The following is an 18321-nucleotide window of genomic DNA, read 5'->3' as shown; positions in this document are numbered from 1 at the left end:
TTTTCGAGGCGCATACTACCTTAAATAAATTGAATTGAGATGAGCACACACAGCCCAAAATGAAGACAAAGACATGCATATGAAATTCAATTTTCCCAAAATGCGCCCCTTCGTACAAGAACACGAACCCATATGCTCCGAGCACACGCCCATTTGTAAACGAGTCAACATCATGCTTGCAAAAACATGTATAACAAATGTGCGCTAAAAACATCAGAAGAATGCGAGTCTATACTCACGTCCATTTTCAGTTTCTTTCAACTGAAAGTAAATAAAAAAGTCTAGTTACATTGAAGTTTACAATTATACTATAGGTTCAGTCAGTTCTCCATTTTATTTAAGCAGTAGTTCGTGAATATCAGATTCTCTGTGGCCATGATCATGGTGATATTGAGGATACACTTTCTAAGTTGTCTATTCTCTTCATTTTTACTTTCCTTGCAGGAGCACTTGGCTTTCCTAATCGTTCGGTAATGTCACTGACAGGACACGTCAATAAAAAAATACTACTGTTAATTTTTGCCACCATTTGTTCACTTTGCAATCAAACATTCTCTCATACAACAGAAAAATATCGAATGAGTATTAATTTCCGCTGGAAATTGCATGTAAAACTTTCATATCCGGCATTTGAGGTCAGCTAATTGCGATTTTGTGAGACCTCGACGGCAGGGAACTCTGACTGAAAGGTGCTTATCTCTACATAGAGGGAGGGAGCAACGTGCCCGTAGGAAGGTGAATCTACTCTGTTACATGGAAGTCTCACAATTGATCAGTCAGTCGTTTGTTTATTTGTTTATTTGTTTGTTTGTTTGTTTGTTTACTTGTGTTTTGTTTACTTGGTTTTTTGTTTATTTTCTCTATCGTTCTTTTTTGATCGTTTTTAGTCTCACGACTGATCCGTCAGTCGTTTTCTGTTTGCTTATTCACTTGTTTTTGTTTACTTGTTTTTCTTTTTTGACCGTTTTTTCTAAATTTGACTTCTATTTTTCATTTACTTCTTCACCGTTATTCAGTCAGAGTTCCCTGTGATGTTACACATACCTTCAGTTGAATTGCGTGCATTATGTTTAAATGATTGAGATGAACGTAGCTAGTATGGGATGATGAATTACGAAATTACCATGGCAACTGTATTAATTTTGATAAGTTTGACACGGAAGAATTCTCTCTTACCGGTAACGCTGTAGCAGACGTTATCCAGTACACGGACACCATCACTACGGCAAGCATTGATACTTTCATCGTGGTCCGCACACGTACAGTAACGATCAGTAGACGAGTCTGCGTTGTTAGTACGGGAGCTTTTCTCCGTGAGCGTAGTCAGCGAATTTGACAACCCTAAGATCTCTGTAGTTATTTTTTCGTGTTACCCTGTCGATGAGAAAGTGCACCTGTTTACTTGATTGCTATTGGTAATGGATGCTGAGGGTGTGGGCCATCTTGAACTTGAAGATCTCTGATAGCGGCTGTACATGAACTTTCTGCAAAGTTTGTTTCCCACAAGAAGTAATACATCAAAATTTGATGTGAAGAATAAAAGAGGAGAAATGAGACTGTATTATTGTAATCAAATATGAATACGCAAATCCGTTGTGCAACAAGTTAAAAACAAACACAAAAAGAGACCTATACTTTATTCAAATCTGTGATTTGTGAATGTTTGAGTTGGGCGAACACAATGATTGGTGTTCTGTTCTCTTTTGTGATTGGGGTGAACGCTATACAAGGGAGTTTCTCCCGGAATCACTTCCGGCAGAAGCTAACTCATGCACTGGACTGCGCAGACTCAAAGGTAGCGCGTTCAATCGCTGAGAAAACCTGGCCTGGGCTCAGTGGGCTGCCAACTTCCAAATAGGTTCGTATGAAATAGGAGAGATACAAAAGAAACAATTACAAATGATGTTAGTTCTTAAAAATTCACCGACTTCACCAAGTCTAAACGAGATCATTTGTTCATAATAATCAGCCATATACTTGACGTTTTCCGTAATGCGAACATCAAACTGCGCCCTCCCCACACCCGCAACCGCCCCGGTCGTACGCCATTTTGTAAATAATTATTTATATGGAAGGATAGATTTGTACTTAAAGTGACCATTTAGGGCGCTCAGCAAAGTTAATTATTCCTGAAAGAAAAAAGCAGAAGTACTAGCCGAAAACATTGGAAACGATGACGGCATAGCAGATTTTATTCTGTCAGACAAACATGACTGATCAAATTAAGAATTATGCTGATGACACAACTTTATATTCGTACTCGATAAATGTAGGAAGTCTTTAATTAACAGTCTTTCAAAAGTTCAATAAATATGAAAGAGCAACAGTTGCGAAGCTGAACAAGAATAAATCTAAATGTTCATAGGCAGGGAGTTTAATTAACCGCACTGAATCTGTAGAAGGGTTTATAGGAATTAATTTTTCGGACAAGGTTTTGCAAATCTTTGGGTCGGGTCTGGAAACAGTGAAATTCCAAGCCTTGTAAGACTTGAAGCAGGAGGAGGATGAGTCTTGAAAGCTTTCATACGATGATATAATTTTATTGATACTTTTCTATCTCTTCTTTCTAGCGAAATCACTAATTTTTTCAGACAAGTTGCTTTGTAATATTGTTCGTTTGCAAGATAAATTCACGGTTGTGTAGATTTGTTTTATTTCCCACTTTGTTGTAATCAAGTCATCCTTTCCAAAATAGGGAAGAAGGTAAGCTCAAATTATATAACGTTATGAACAGACAGAAATGACGTTGCTGAAACCACCATATCAAGAATTGTTCAAAGACACGACGAGAAACAGAGACTTTGGAAAGACACCAACATTCAAACCATATCAAGTGTTATCAGAAGATGAAGATAATGATGATTGTTCGACAGAGGCGAATGATACACGGTTGTGGAGGGACCGAGGATGATACACGATTGTGGAGGGACCGTGGATGATACACGGTTGTGGAGGGAACGTGGATGATACATGGTTGTGGAGGGACCGTGGATGATACACGGTTGTGGCGGGACAGGGGATGATACACGGTTGTGGAGGGACAGTGGATGATACACGGTTGTGGAGGGACAGTGGATGATACACGGTTGTGGAGGGACAGTGGATGATACACGGTTGTGGAGGGACCGTGGATGATACACGGTTGTGGAGGGACAGTGGATGATACACGGTTGTGGAGGGAAAGTGGGTGATACACGGTTGTGGAGTGAACTTGGATGATACATGGTTGTGGAGGGACCGTGGATGATACACGGTTGTGGAGGGAAAGTGGGTGATACACGGTTGTGGAGTGAACTTGGATGATACATGGTTGTGGAGGGACCGTGGATGATACACGGTTGTGGAGGGACCGTGGATGATACACGGTTGTGGAGGGACCGTGGATGATACACGGTTGTGGAGGGACCGTGGATGATACACGGTTGTGGAGGGAAAGTGGGTGATACACGGTTGTGGAGTGAACGTGGATGATACATGGTTGTGGAGGGACCGTGGATGATACACGGTTGTGGAGGGACCGTGGATGATACACGGTTGTGGAGGGACAGTGGATGATACACGGTTGTGGAGGGACCGTGGATGATACACGGTTGTGGAGGGACCGTTGATGATACACGGTTGTGGAGGGACCGTGGATGATACACGGTTGTGGAGGGAAAGTGGGGGATACACGGTTGTGGAGTGAACGTGGATGATACATGGTTGTGGAGGGACAGCGGATGATACACGGTTGTGGAGGGACCGTGGATGATACACGGTTGTGGAGGGACCGTGGATGATACACGGTTGTGCAGGGACGTGGATGATACACGGTTGTGGAGGGACCGTGGATGATACACGGTTGTGGAGGGACATTGGATGATAATACACGGTTGTGGAGGGACCGTGGATGATACACGGTTGTGGAGGGACAGTGGATGATACACGGTTGTGGAGGGAAAGTGGATGATACACGGTTGTGGAGGGACAGTGGATGATACACGGTTGTGGAGGGACCGTGGATGATACACGTTTGTGGAGGGACCGTGGATGATAAACTCAGTGAATAGGGGATACCGCGACATTGGCACTTTAGGCATTATCGGATAATATTATCTAAGTTCTCGAAGTTAGAATCTCATATTAGACGAGTGGGGAAGCGGCTGATGTCCAACATGCTGTTTTATCGGGTATTATAGGATGAAATCGATCATATAGTCTAACAATAACATCTAAGTTAGAGTCTAATATTAGACGAGAGGGGAAAGGGCTGATGCCCGGAATGCTGTTTTATCGGAAATATCGGATAAAATCGATAATATCGTCTAACACCTAAGTTAGAGTCTAATATTAGGGACTGGTCAGTTTCTTCGGCCTGGGGGGCCGGTGGATTATTTTTTGCCGACGTCAAAAAGTGGCTGACCCCCCCCTATTCCAAATTTTGAAAACAGGGTGACCCCCTATTCCAAATTTCTAAAACAGGGTGACCCCCCCCCCGGGCGCGACAAAGGTAAAACAAAAGATGGACATAAATTATATATATATATATATATATATATATATATATATATATATATATATATATATATTATATTTTACATTTTACATATATTTATATTTTAAATAGTCATTCTATGTTTTAGTGAAATTGTTGACATGTCAGTTGTAAGATAGGAATTTCAAAGTGTCAATCTTAAAGTTTAAATACAGTACATTTTGAATGAGCTGTATTTTGAATGAGCTGTGAATGTATTTCACATTTTCTCTGCTTAACCAGATGTCCTGAACTGTTGTACAGAAATGGATGTCAATCATTAATATCAAAGAGGAAAAAGCAGTGAATCAAAAACTTTGATGGGTGTTAAGACTTGCCAACCATCCAATTAAATCTACTGAGGAGCCATAGAGAGCTTTTTTAGCCAAATCTGATGTGTACAGTGTCTGAGAGGACCTTTTCTTGTGTAACATTGAAACCATAAAAGCACAGCTAATAATGACAAAAACTGCCTTTTTTAACTGTTATTTTGTTCATAAAAAGCATCTTTCTACAGAAAACCTATGAAACAAAGGAAAATAATTGCATCAATGAGAAGGAAAGATATCATGTCATTTTTCTATCTCTAAAATAAGTCACTGTATCAAATATATATTGTGAAATATTTGTGCATGTTGCTTTCTCATACTGAATTCTCACAGAGAGAACAGAAAAGTATCAGGAATTTGTCATCCTTTTCATATGAAATGCAGATTTCATAATGGTACACTTTCACTTAGCAAACATCAAGATATCTCTGAAAGTATGGGGCCCGAACGGCGCGCCAAAAAATAAAACATCTGATATCTCTGATATATATGCCTTGTATATTAAAGTCATGCACCTGAAGGGCATGCTGAAAGATGTATGATATATTAAAGTAATGAGCTTGAAGAGCACGCTGAAAAATATTGAACATACAGATATCTCTGATGTATGTATGCTTGATATGTTAAAGTTGGGCGTGCTGAAAAATATGACTGATTATTAAAGTTACGCGCCCGAAGGGCGCGCCGAAAAATACAACTGAATGATGAAATTTGTGGCTGACACTAGCATTTTAGGCAATGATGAGCCTGTGTCAAAATTCAAAAACACACTGACCCCCCTATTGGGCATTTCAAAAACATGGTGACCCCCCTATCACCAAAGTCAAAAAACAGGGTGACCCCCCCCATGAATCCACCGCCCCCCCCCGGCTGAAGAAACTGACCAGTCCCTTAGAAGCGGATGGGTGGAAAATGCTAAAAACGCAGTTTTATCGGATAATGTCGATAATATATCCATGTTAGATTACTTTGGTTTCATGTTCCTGGAACTCTCTAACTTGGACATTTTAGACGATATTATCCGATAATAAAGAAAAAGCCTATGTCGCGCCTTCATAGAATGAATAAAATGTAACCATGGAGCTCAATCTCCACACAGAGATTGAAGCGCAGTGGGGCAGCAGCGCAGAGGGTCTCCGAGTCGTTGACCGCGCACCGCCACCAATGTCTGCTACAGGCAAATTTAAATATTCCAAACTCGGACTTCTTTCAGTCCTGCGCGCTCCCAACTGGCTAAATAAACGTGGCGGAAATAGCAAACGGATAGGAGCAATCCAGCTAGTGATCGCACTTTCCGTAACAATAATACATTAATACACTAATAAAACTAATAAATAATACGCTAAAACTTTGGTAATCGCGTCTGCAAAGCTGACAGCCGTTGGGGCATACATGTTGAATCATCAATTTACATCCCTGTAACCCAGAGCAAGGTCTATGTTTTGCAAGTGTTCACGGAAACGAGGATCGATATTGAAACTAGTGTACTATTCATTTATCTAATTTTTTTTGGTTCGAAGTATTATATATAAAAAAGACAGAAAATGTATATCATGGAAAACGCGCAATACCCAAAAAGTTGGTGAAAACCGTCGCCTGTGGCAGAGATTAGTGTGGCTACTGCTGAGACTCCCCAGCTAGGTTATAATTTTCCATGGCGCTACAATCTCTATACGGAGATTGCATGGAGCCAGAAACTGACATGATGCAACAGATAATTTAAGTTTAAAAATCAATACATCTGCATGACACCACTGCAAAACAAACAAATCGTACAAAACATAATAGAAAGACCATGTTGATTACTTCAAGATTAGATATTTCCAGCAAAGCTACGTAATGAGCCACTGTGTAAAGGAGATTAAAAATGATGTAACTGAAATACTGCTTGTCTTCATTAATAAAGACTTTACGTATACAGATCTTTCGTAAGATGATGAACCATGTTGACTCTATGAATCTTGTTAGACTCGACTGTAATCCATGCACTTTGAACCTATTTTAAATTTTCATGATGTAATGGCAGTATTGGCATTATGTTAATTTTACATTTGTTTTTATAAACATTTTTGTACATTTCTTTTCTATCTTTTCCTTTACTTATGTGTGTGACGCTTTATTTTGATGGTAGACGTGTATAACTAGTGACAAAGTCGTTATTTGTGAATAAATTTTACTTTCGTTTCAAAAACGAAGGTAAACTGAAAAGCGGATGAATAATGAAAGCAAAGGTAGTAAATTTACAGGTAATATTCAAAGCATAATGCTTGTGTTTAGTAAAGATGAGATGTACCTTTAATCTCTTGTTTGCAATTTCAGTGTCAAGACTTTAAAACGAAAACGATATTGGAACATAATGCTGTCAACATTCAATTTTGTTCTGACTAGCATAACTTTCTTGTTAATTCAACCTTTAACAATAATACTGATACTGTTTGTACTGATAGCGTATGCTTGCTGTTTACGAAAAGAATCACCATGGATCCCCGGAAATGCATAGATACGAAATTACCAATGAGGCTGTCATCTTGTCAGTCTACGGGCACCCTATTTATCGCTCATTAAAAAGAAGATTATCGACTTTTCCAGCAACCATTGATGACGGCTGGCTGTTCATAGGACCTGTAATGATACCCTGCAAAGGTATATGTGGAATTTGGTGAAATTATGAGTGACACAAAGATCCGCAAAGACACTGAGACATACAGACACTGGCAATAGCATTGCCACTCGAGCGCTATCGCTAAGCCACTCTTGTCGCTCGACATGATGTGTTCAGATAGGCTGCTAACATAGGAATCCCACTTTATTCACAGTTCTGGAGGGACCGTGTTCTGGTGTATATACATACATGACGCGTAGAATGTGAAGTTTAAATATATTACAATTAAGTTAGTATACCTGAAAGTGAAAGATTCACTCACTGAAAGATTCTTTCACTGGAAAGTGAAAGACTTCCTCGATGAATATTTCAACTTTCCTCTTTCAAAGTCATGAAAATCGACATGAAAATGTTGGTACAAGAGAAACAAATTACCTAGGATTTACTGATATCTGAAATTCAAAATGGCAGCCACCCCCGTGTTCACTCTATAGAGAAAAATAAAATTTTCTATTTTCGAAAAACTAAGACGGTGAAAAGGTTTTTTTACACCAAGAGCTTTAAAATAAACCCCACAAGCGGTAGAAAGGAGTTGTGAAAGTTTGGGAGTCCGAATATCAGTCCCCGGGGGCGCATTCTACCTTAAAGGTCAAGTTTGACTTTCATTTTGATACGTAAATGTCATGTTTGAATGTGAAGAGATAATGTCGTAACATGTCTGTTGTCGGTTCAGGTCTATGATGGGTAATCTATTAATATGACTTGTACTGATAGCGTATGCTTGTCAACACTGATCTACGAAAATGCCTAGATACGAGACTATCAATTCCGCTGTTATCTCGTCAGCCACTAAGCATATTTCTCGCTGGGAATTATATTGACTAATTACAATTGTCATTGACTGTGTACATTTGCTTCTTGCTGTGAAACGCTTATAATGCTGGCGACTCCGAAATTATGTCCTTAGAAAATTATCCTGGTTTTGTGGTTGTTGAAGTATTGTGTATCGGGGGCGATATGACAGGTATATCACCTCAGTGTAGTGAAAAGAACGTTTGGCAGAAATAAAATATCATACTTCTAGAAGCACTGGAATATAGTTGAAATTTGTTACAGGACTTACAGCTTATTGTAGCTTCAGGCATGAGTGTCGGTATCGCGGTTTTGAGTTCCAGCTTAGTGACTTACGTTTGGAGAAGTGGGCGACGACACGTTGTGCTCCCCTGGTGACTCAATGACACAGCAAAGGGGCAGCTATAAAAAGCTGTTTATGAAAATAAAGTCCTCGCAAGGCCTGAGCAGAAAGCCGGGCGATTGCTTTCATGATGGAATCGCCGACGATTAAAGTAAAAGTGGGTGGCGGAGAGTGGACAGAGGAAAGCCTTTGTTGTGGAAATGAGTAAAATGGGGACTTTTTAAGTGTAGGAAGAGGAAGAGAGAGTTTTTTGGGGGGGTTATTTGGAGTGGGGGTACACTCTCCGACGGAGGAGATTTCAAACCATAACGGGAGACCAAATGCAAAAAGGCTTCCCATCTAAACTCTAAATTTAGAGCAGTATATCTACATTTCCAAACACTCGTTGTTACATTTTCTCAAATTCGGCTGGTTGCTGCCCCTAATAAAGTTAAAACTGATCAGAACAACCAGCAACTCTCTTGGAACGCACAATTTGCAACCTAATCCCTGCATAATGCGGGATGGATCATTTGTATTTAAGCAAAGGCTGGACGAGATCCCAATTCCTATATCTAATCCGACTCTGCTCTTATTTATGTCTACAGAAGAGAAAATATGTGAAACATTAGGCTAACTCTGAACTAAACAAAGCCTACTGCCGTCTCAGTTTTACAATTAATTGAGTGTAATTTATTCTCTTACAAAAACGGATGATTTCACAATCGAACATTATCAAGTCGAGTTTTATATCGCATTTGATGAACACAATGATGCTCATGTAATATTAGAACCTGTTCTTGATAGACGTTAGGAGAATAGCATCTGAAAAAGATGTCGGAATGAAGTTCAACATCCAAAAACTAATTGTACTCCAGGCAAGTGACCGAACCGTGTAATTACCATGGGAACAGGCGCGTAAGGTCTGCCACAGACAGTAGAGCGACATTGTCTATGGTTCTGTCCAATCCGTAAAATCGTTGAGGATGAAACAAATTTGTACATTCTTATTCTTTAAAGATGCCATGTCAGCGCCCTAATGCAACGGATTTACCAAATAAGATAATCACAAGAGAGAGAGAGAGAGAGAGAGAGAGAGAGAGAGAGAGAGAGAGGAGAGAGAGAGAGAGAGAGAGAGAATATTCGTTGTTCCTCATAAACAAACTGAAGTATAACACGCGCACGAGTTTGAATTTAGCTCATTTCCCGTCTAATCCACCATGATTCAAATTCAAGTAAATAAGAGAAACATGAAAACACATTGCTCTATATCTAACCAAAGTACACGTGCCATTTTTTCCCGTGGCAGTTCACGTTACATGACTCAACAAAATTATAAAGAGCAGTAACTGGAATGAGCGGGTCGCTATGTGCAATGGTAAACACACACTAAACACACATTGAACACACATTTTCTGAATATCAAGCAGTGTTTAATTCCATACATGAGAATAAAGATGGCGTCGCACATAACACAGAGTATTTTACTTGAAATCACTTTCTTGCAAAGATTATGCAATTTTCAATGATTTGTTTATCCAAGATTAAAATGTTGGCTTGGTTGACCTTTAAGCATGGCAAACAGTCGTGAGTTTGGCGATAAAGAAAATTAAAATGTGTGCAAATTTATGTAAAACACCCGGTTTCTGGCTTTTTAAAATCCTTTTTTAACATTTCAAAAAAGTTTAAGTTCCTTTCGCAAGGTTAAATTTTGTGAAATCTTCACATTATGTTCTTTAAATGCCGTATAAACAAACCGAAAATTTGTAGTGCAACAAAGTTCTTACATTTTGAATTTGAATTTGAGTCATTTCCCCTTCGCTTGTCATCATTTTAATCACCTTTTTGAATGTCAATTGTTTTTAAAATCCTTCCATTAGAGAATGGGAACTGTATTATGCCAAACAATCAAATCGTCGGGGTTTTTTCTAGATATATTATCATTTTAAATGAGTGAGACATATTTAGTTTCATAAAGTATTAAAGGTTTGACTTATATCTCAGATTTTCTATCAAAATATGTATCACGTCACCTTCACCTTCAGCGCAAACTATTCCCCTCATACTAAAATTTATTAGATCATATCATTTATGAATATCTATAGAATGAGGGCGTTTTCTGATCAAAAGAACTGCTTCGTGTTTTGGTTGAGTGCAACAACACGCAAGTTACACGTTACTCTAAAACAATTTTTCTTCTGCCCAACCCGATGAATAAGTCTCTGCCTGTTCTGCTGCCTCACCAGATGAAACAACCTCTGTCTCTTCTTCTGCCCAACCCGATGAAACAATCTCTGCCTCTTCTTTACCAGACTTCTGGATTCCTCGCTTTTGTGTCAGAAAGCTAAAGGCTGTGGCAACATCGACGAATTGTGCTGTAACGTCAACCCCTACGTCGACACCCTCATCGTACATGTAAATTATAGGGTATCGTTGGAGGGCGCCCTGCTCAATGCAAGTCCCTGAAAATAATTAATATATGCTTATATTAATAAAATATGCTTTGTGAGAATCTCATGGGTACTTACTCAGATAAAGACAGAGGTGAATTTATTTTACATGTAATAGGACTATGCATTATTTTACACATCGTGGCTTTGTCTTCGATACGGAATTTGAAAGCATGGCAAGCTGCCACACTGTTGTCATGGCATCGAGCGTCATTAAAGCACATGTTTATCATGCTAAGTAACTCTGTTTGGTGTCAGTTGCAGCATTCTTACAGGAGAAGTAAAATAAACTGGTTAATCATAGACAGTACGTCTATGGGTCAATGTACAGAACAAACACACCGTAAATTTACGATTGTGCAAGCTAGTTTCAAAACCTAGGACAAATTACTCCTGGAGTTGAGAATACAAGTTTCAGATGAGGCGATAAAAAGAGATTAATATGCCATTTCGACCCTCCTTTCGATGGATACCCTAAGTAAACCCCCATTCAAAGGTAGAGGGGGAGGGGCAATAAAAGTGTCTTGGTACATTTATCTTTTACGTCTCCTACTTTCACGTCTAGTGATGTTTAAGCAAAAACAATGTAGGCACAATTTTTGTCGAAGCATCTTCAGTCGCAGATTATTCTATTTTATTACCCCTTCTCAAGATATAGTGGTTTGTCCCTTACATCTGTTTCTCCATGTGTCGCAGTTCATGATGCCCAACTTCACATCCTCGTTCCCGACCAGAAAAAGGCCTTCCTGCACTTTGATATAGGTCTTGAGGAGTGTTTTGCACTTCTTACACCAGGGAGTACCGTAGAAGACGAGTGATTTGGGTACAGAATTGACGAAGGCGCCAAAAGTATGTACCTCCACTTTTTCAACTATATCCTCGAAGTTGTCGAAGAAGTCAAGCTTGGCGAAATTGTCTGAAAACAACAAAAAGAGTGTGAGACATGAGAAACTTCTACAGTAGCATGAGTAGGGAAAGTAGAGCACAGTATAGCCCCGTAACGATCCCCGCACGGGTGCAAAATCATTCACAGAGAGAAAGAATTTTCCAGTTTAATATCTCTCATTGTCAATAGCAGAAATTCGCCCTCTCCGCCATTGTCAGAAGCTTTCAATTCTTACCTGATCATTTCATTCAATTACGTCGTGGTCAAGATAACGTCTCTGTTTTTCAAAACATATGAAGCTTTAAATTTCAAATTTTAAAAAGACAATCAGATAAGAAAATAAGGAGATTGTGGGAACTCGTGTTTTTATTGAAATATGTATCATAGTTCTGTGTACATGTAGTTTGGTTCCTCGCCCTACAAAACGTCATGTAAACTCATTACAAACAAGAGAGAAGTGCTCTAAATATATCAATGATATCTTTCAATGTAAAGTATGAAGAACAATGAAGTTGCATACTCGATCTCTAACATGATTGAATGTTTAATGGTCACACAAGTGAATCGTCTACATCTTGCGTTTCGTCGCGACATTGCGCTCTTTTCTTCCTACAAGCTGGTCGGCGTTTTTTAAGGGAGGGAGGCAAAATTGCATGTTGAAATGTCTTTCGCACAGGACACTTTGTAACCGCCGTATTTTTTTACGGGGAGGGGCTCGGTTTAAGTCAGGGGGTTTGAATTTTGCAAAACAGTTTCTGGGGTCAAATATCACGACTTTATCAAATCTTTCTCTGTTATTGTAAAGTGGCCTTGGTTTAGAAAGAGGCTCCCCGCTATACAAATTTCATTATTTTGACTTAACTGATATTGAGCTCCTTTTAAGTGACGTTTTGCGTTTGCAAATTTGCAAAAGTTTTAAAAAGTATATCCCGATGCAAATCTCATATATATCAACACTATATATTTTGCCCAGTAGCCACTTCACAAGTGTAGGTCGGGTGGTGTTGACTCTATATAGCCTGTTTCGGCCGGAAAGTATAGAAGTGTGTTTGACTTTGATTGGTTAGATATGAATCACGTCAGAAAGAATTACAGGGAACTGAAAAGATGGCAATCTATCTGCATCGTCAAGGTGTTGACTGGAAAGTACAGAAGTGTGTTTGACATAAAGATGAATAACGTCAGAAAGACACATGTAAACACAGAGTATTAGCAGAGAACTGATAAGATGGCTATCTAGTAATTACTACCTTGCTTGTTTTGGCGAATTACGCAATCAAACTGGTCAGATAAACTGAGGTGTTTATCATGCATACAGCTTTATATTGGCACTGGTAAAAGGCGGGCAATAGTGTTTATCATAGACCCAAACGGTTGGCTCTGAGAAACTATATATAAAATACAGAGTATTTATTTTGTTAATTTTTACCATGATGAAAGAAACTGGGCAAACTGGATCATTTTGTGGGTATCCTCTGACGCCCGTCACTTGATGATTAACTAATTATCCAGAATCGAAGCGATAACGCGTCGGCCTACACGGCGCATTCGAAGTTTGGTGTTTTTTCCGTTTATCTCATTTTCTCACCGTTCGCTAATATTCTAACCCTGCCACATTAGTCTTACGTGTTGCTTTGCAATGATGACCTGCGCAGGCGCTTTTGAAGAAGCATTTTCAGTGTGCTCATACGGTTGTTCAAAATGTTTATAAGATAAGTTGGAGATGCTCTCTCCACCCTTTTGCCCAAGTTCATCATATTAGGGAATAATTAAAAATTCTTTCTGAACTTCACAGATTATTTATTCCGTTTCTTGTGTTTACTCTCTGTCAATCTCTCACAGTTGCTTTTTACCTGAAGTTCCTGTGAAATTCTGTCATAAAATACTCGGTATGTTACTGTATGGGTCTTCGACGGATCAAATTTGATAAAGTTGGGTCCAACTGGAAACAAGGCACAGCAGTAAGTACCGTCAGTGCAAGACGGACAAGACGCAAAGTTCAGTGAAAGAAGACAGTGCGCAAAAACGCCGGTCTCGGGCTTCATTTGCGTAAAAAATAATGTTGGAGTTGTGGAACATCCGTACACGACCCAATTTTTAGTGTCACCGTAGAACCCCCATCTTGGAGGGTGACGCAGTCCCATCGAGTACCCTTACAGTTGCTACGACTTTTGAACCCCTCCCCCCTCCCCCCCCCTCATGTGGTACATTCCCCGTTTTTGTGGCTTGCCTCCGTGGATAAGCCAATAACTGGAGAATCAAAAATAAGAGACTCAAGCATTACGGACTCATGCTCAAAATAGCCTGAGATTCGTAATCGAGAAAAAAATCACTTTACACCACTGAAGGTCGTTATGAAAGATTAAGTTAATATCACACTAAATCTAATCTAATATACGTCGTAGTATTGGCCACAATGATATTACCCCTTACATTGTAATTTGACCTTCAATCTTAATATGCACTGATTGGATTGGCACTGACCACGTTTCTATGAAACTCTCATTCTTCGATGTAGTTTTGTACATCCTCCAATCTCTGATACATTGAACGCAAATGACCATGTATTGATTCATTTAACAGATTAGTTTTAATAGTCTGGCGATACAATGAAACATAAATTGCTTGTAAATATTTCATTAAATCTTGCAAAATGTACATCGATACGAAATGATTCTTTAAAGTTCGGTCTTAAAAAGATGGTACCGTTTTCAAATACCGTAAAATCCAGCAGCTCCAGAATCCACTGAACCCACCCTCTACTCAAAGAAATAAATTTGTTTGACTTTTTCACACCATAAATTTTTGTTTCACATTTATCCAACAACAGTTAGTTTTACGACGAATCCTGGAAAGACATTAATTTTGTGTCTTCCACAATGCAAGCGATGTTCCTCACATCGCCTACTGAAACCCTATCGCATAGGTAGTCAGTAAATTACTTATAGGCTGATCGACTGTAAGACCTCCGTATTAAAATGACGAACGATAACTTTTTGTAAGCTAAGTGTAGATTATAGTTTAATTTCTCTTGTTGACTCTATAGATTAGTACCTGATAGCATTATCTCTATGTTGCCCTCCCTTCTCTCGACTGTGGAATTACTTTACGCATGTTGTTAGAGACAAAGAATGATATGGATACTATATATAGATACCATATATATTTTCCATCCATGCCACGTGGTATCATCTCTTACAAGCGGCAAGCACTTTGCAAGGATCTGTGCATCTATCAGTTTTGATCGAAACAGATACTGTTACTATGGAGACGGGTGCAGCAAGCCATGCATGTTGAGCCAGAAGAGGGTAGAATGCGCCTCAAGGACAGAAATTCAGACTCTCAAACTTTTTCAATCCTTTACTGATCTACCTCTTGTGGGGTTCATTAAAAGTTCTTTGAGTAAGAAAAACTTTCACCGTCTGAGTTTTTTTTTGAAAATTTCCATTCAGTTAACACAGGGACGGCGGCCATTTTGAATTTCAAATATAGGTAAATTTGTTTCTCTAGCGCACGGTGACACCCCACTTTCATTCTTGACTTTGAGAATGAAATATGGCTTCAGGCAAGTTTGGGCGAAAGTTTGAGTCTTTGCTTTCGAGGTGCATACTACCTTAATGTAAAATGTTATTCATTAATAATTTTTGATAAAATGACACAGGTAAACTATAATGTAGAGTTAATAAAGTCTGTGATTTGTGACCGTGTGAGTGGGATGATCGCGATGATTTGTGCTCTGTTTTCATAAGAAACGTGTGAGTGAGGTGACCGCGATAAGTGTTGTGGGATGAACGCGAAATAGAGAGTTTCACCTGAGTGGAGTGAACGCGATACAGGGGAGTTTAACCCCGAATCACAGAAACTAACTCACTAATGCGCAGACTCAAAGGTAACACGTTCGATCGATAAGAAAACCTGACCTGGGTTGCCGAATTTCAAAAAGGTTTGTGTGAAAGAAGAGAGACACTGTTGCGAATTATTTTATTTTTTGAAAATTCACCGACTTGAACCAAATCTAAGCTTAACTGCAATTCGGTCACGAGGAACGAGGGCGTCCCCATTGCAATGACGTGATTTGCTAAACTTTCGTTTGAAGTGGTTTCAATGATATAAATGCCAGGCTATTTTGAAAATAGTTATCTGATGTTTGCTTCGCCAATTAAGCTTACCCTTACAAATCTAGTACCTTTCATCGGTTTTGGTTGAAGGTCCTAGACTACGTCTTGACGTAATTTGCTGAGGCCATGGCCAGGCTTCGTCCTGCGACGCAAGCCTAGACAATCATACGTGGGCATTTTCTTTCATTTTGAAGAATTTTCTTTGAAATAATATCCTACTTGTAGACTAAATTTCATGGTAAATTTGCAAAACACATTTTTGAAAGACATATTAGTGCCGCACAGATTCACATTTTCAATATAAGATTACTGTTTTCCGCACAACTTGTCTCCCTAAACTCACAAGCATTTCACTCGTATGTTTTCCACACAAATCGACTTTCAGAGGAATTCGTCGTATAAAAGTTTATATGTTGTAACAGTGAATAGAATTGGCCTTATATTTAGACTTGCTCCATGTCTGCGGGTATAAATATCAAAACAGAGTAAACTGAAGAAATAAGCTTCAGCAGACAGTTAGGCTGCTCCGTAGATCGTGGGGTAAACGCGATGGCCAGCCGCGTAGATCGTGGGGTAAACGCGATGACCAGCCCACTCGACCAGCCGCGCAGATCTTGGGGTAAACGCGATGGCAAGCCGCGTAGATCGAGGGGTAAACGCGATGGCAAGCCGCGTAGATCGAGGGGTAAACGCGATGGCCAGCCAGATGGAAAAGAGGATGGAGAAATGCCAAGCAACGGTGGCCGGTCTTACATATATTTGAAATATGCAATTAATGAAACCAAGTGAATATACGGTATGTTTTAAATCCTAGAGCCAGCACATGCGCACTAGATAGACAACTGCGTGTCTGTATTCAAACTTAAGTATGAATTACTTACTGTCTGCCGTCTTGATATCTTTTACCTGTGATGGAAAATTAAAAACATTTTTTTTATTTTAGATCGAAACTGGACTTGGTAGGCAACAAAGCTATCTACATGAAGGACTGGGTAGGGGAGAGGGTTGTACAGGCGTAAGGGGGGTTTTGGTCAGAATAAGGCATAGGGGAGATTTGTAATCTTGATAGCAATCGAGCGGAGGGGCATTTTGAAATTATAACGTAAGAGTATATACGAACAGCTTTAAATCCCTGGAAATTTTGATTTTGCCTTAATGGTATATTTGTATTTAAAATCAAAGCAGGCACAATTTCTTGAAATTAACTTGTAGATACCCCTATTAAGTTATCCCCCATGTGCCTTGGTGGTGGAAGCATCTAGCTATGGCCCAATTTACATTTACTGAAAACATGGATGTGCGGAGAAACTATTTTTCCATTTATATACATTTCCTGAAAACACGAGTATGTACAGAAATCTATCTTTTCATTTAAATTTACGGCGCCTTTTGTTTTAAAACGATAGATCCTTTTTCCGCTCTACGATTTGCTGCTTTGAACGCTGTAAAAGTCCCATGGATCTAAAAAATATTGCCGTGTGCATTTGGTGTTTGGTTCAGCATGGAGGTACAAGCTTCCTTTTCTACCTCTATGAGTACAGACATTTATTGTCGCTACTAAATCCATGTCATGATACAGAAAAGGAGACTTACCGGAAAGTGTTTGAAGGCGACAGCGGCACATATTCCCTGCACTATCGCGAAGACACAAATTTGTGTTTTCATCTTGATCATCGGTCTTGGTGAATGAACTTCGTCAGTGTAGTCTTCAAGAGACGAGTCAGTTACGTGAGTGCTGCCGAATTGCTAACTTTCAACTTTTTTGTACAAACACGCTTGACTGCTGAAAAGATCTCACCTTACTTGAAAGAAATATAGCTGGGAATGAAGAATTTAGATCTGGACAATGGCATTGCTTTCCTTTGCCATTACATAATTGATGCAAATGTGAAAATTGTCCAATCAACAGCCGCCGATTAAAAAACAAAGCACTTTTTGGTAAATTTTCGAAAACAGATTACAGGGCGAAGAGTGGCTTAGCCATTAATTTAATATTTCTTAAGATTTTATCTGACGTTATTCTTAACAATGATTAACGGCATTTCTGTTCAGTCTCTCAGTCCTACGTGGGTTCACGATCGTTTATCAAAACATGGACGTACGGGTCTATACGTCCACGATAAAACACGGCAAAGGACTCTTAGAATTTCGCTATTCTCAAATATTTTTCGTCGAGAAAGGTAAAGGGTCATTCTGAATATTCATTCAGTGCCACTTTTTTATCTAAAAATGTATTATTTGGGCCGTCC

At 39.3% G+C, this 18321-nt stretch overlaps 2 protein-coding genes across 6 annotated transcripts in view; both read right to left on the bottom strand.

The window, feature by feature from the left end:
- LOC139142671 (protein disulfide-isomerase 1-like) overlaps positions 1-18321 on the bottom strand; it is a 272131-nt gene that overhangs the window by 5045 nt on the left and 248765 nt on the right. Inside the window, exons 1-3 of one of the 5 annotated variants that reach the window (XM_070712726.1) lie at positions 8568-8771; positions 1177-1484; positions 240-261 (exon numbers count right to left, since the gene is read on the bottom strand). In XM_070712726.1, coding sequence (XP_070568827.1) covers positions 240-261; positions 1177-1245 — 91 coding nt within the window. In that variant the 5' untranslated portion in view covers positions 1246-1484; positions 8568-8771. Of the gene's footprint in view, positions 1-239; positions 262-1176; positions 1485-7879; positions 7915-8567; positions 8786-18321 lie in introns of those variants that run through there. The other 4 variants (XM_070712725.1, XM_070712727.1, XM_070712728.1 and 1 more) reach the window with 4 other exon arrangements.
- LOC139142660 (uncharacterized) lies at positions 10030-17915 on the bottom strand. The gene is made up of 4 exons (XM_070712709.1): positions 17666-17915; positions 16954-16978; positions 11742-11984; positions 10030-11080 (listed from the first exon to the last, which is right to left on the bottom strand). Exons 1-4 carry the CDS (start codon positions 17744-17746, stop codon positions 10800-10802), a joined length of 630 nt encoding a protein of 209 aa, XP_070568810.1. The 5' UTR covers positions 17747-17915; the 3' UTR covers positions 10030-10799.

The sequence above is a fragment of the Ptychodera flava genome, chromosome 10 (genome assembly GCF_041260155.1).
Source record: "Ptychodera flava strain L36383 chromosome 10, AS_Pfla_20210202, whole genome shotgun sequence".
Taxonomy (NCBI): Eukaryota; Metazoa; Hemichordata; class Enteropneusta; family Ptychoderidae; genus Ptychodera; species Ptychodera flava.
The sequence above is the reverse complement of the archived record's forward strand: the minus strand, read 5'-3'. Positions and strand labels throughout refer to the sequence as shown.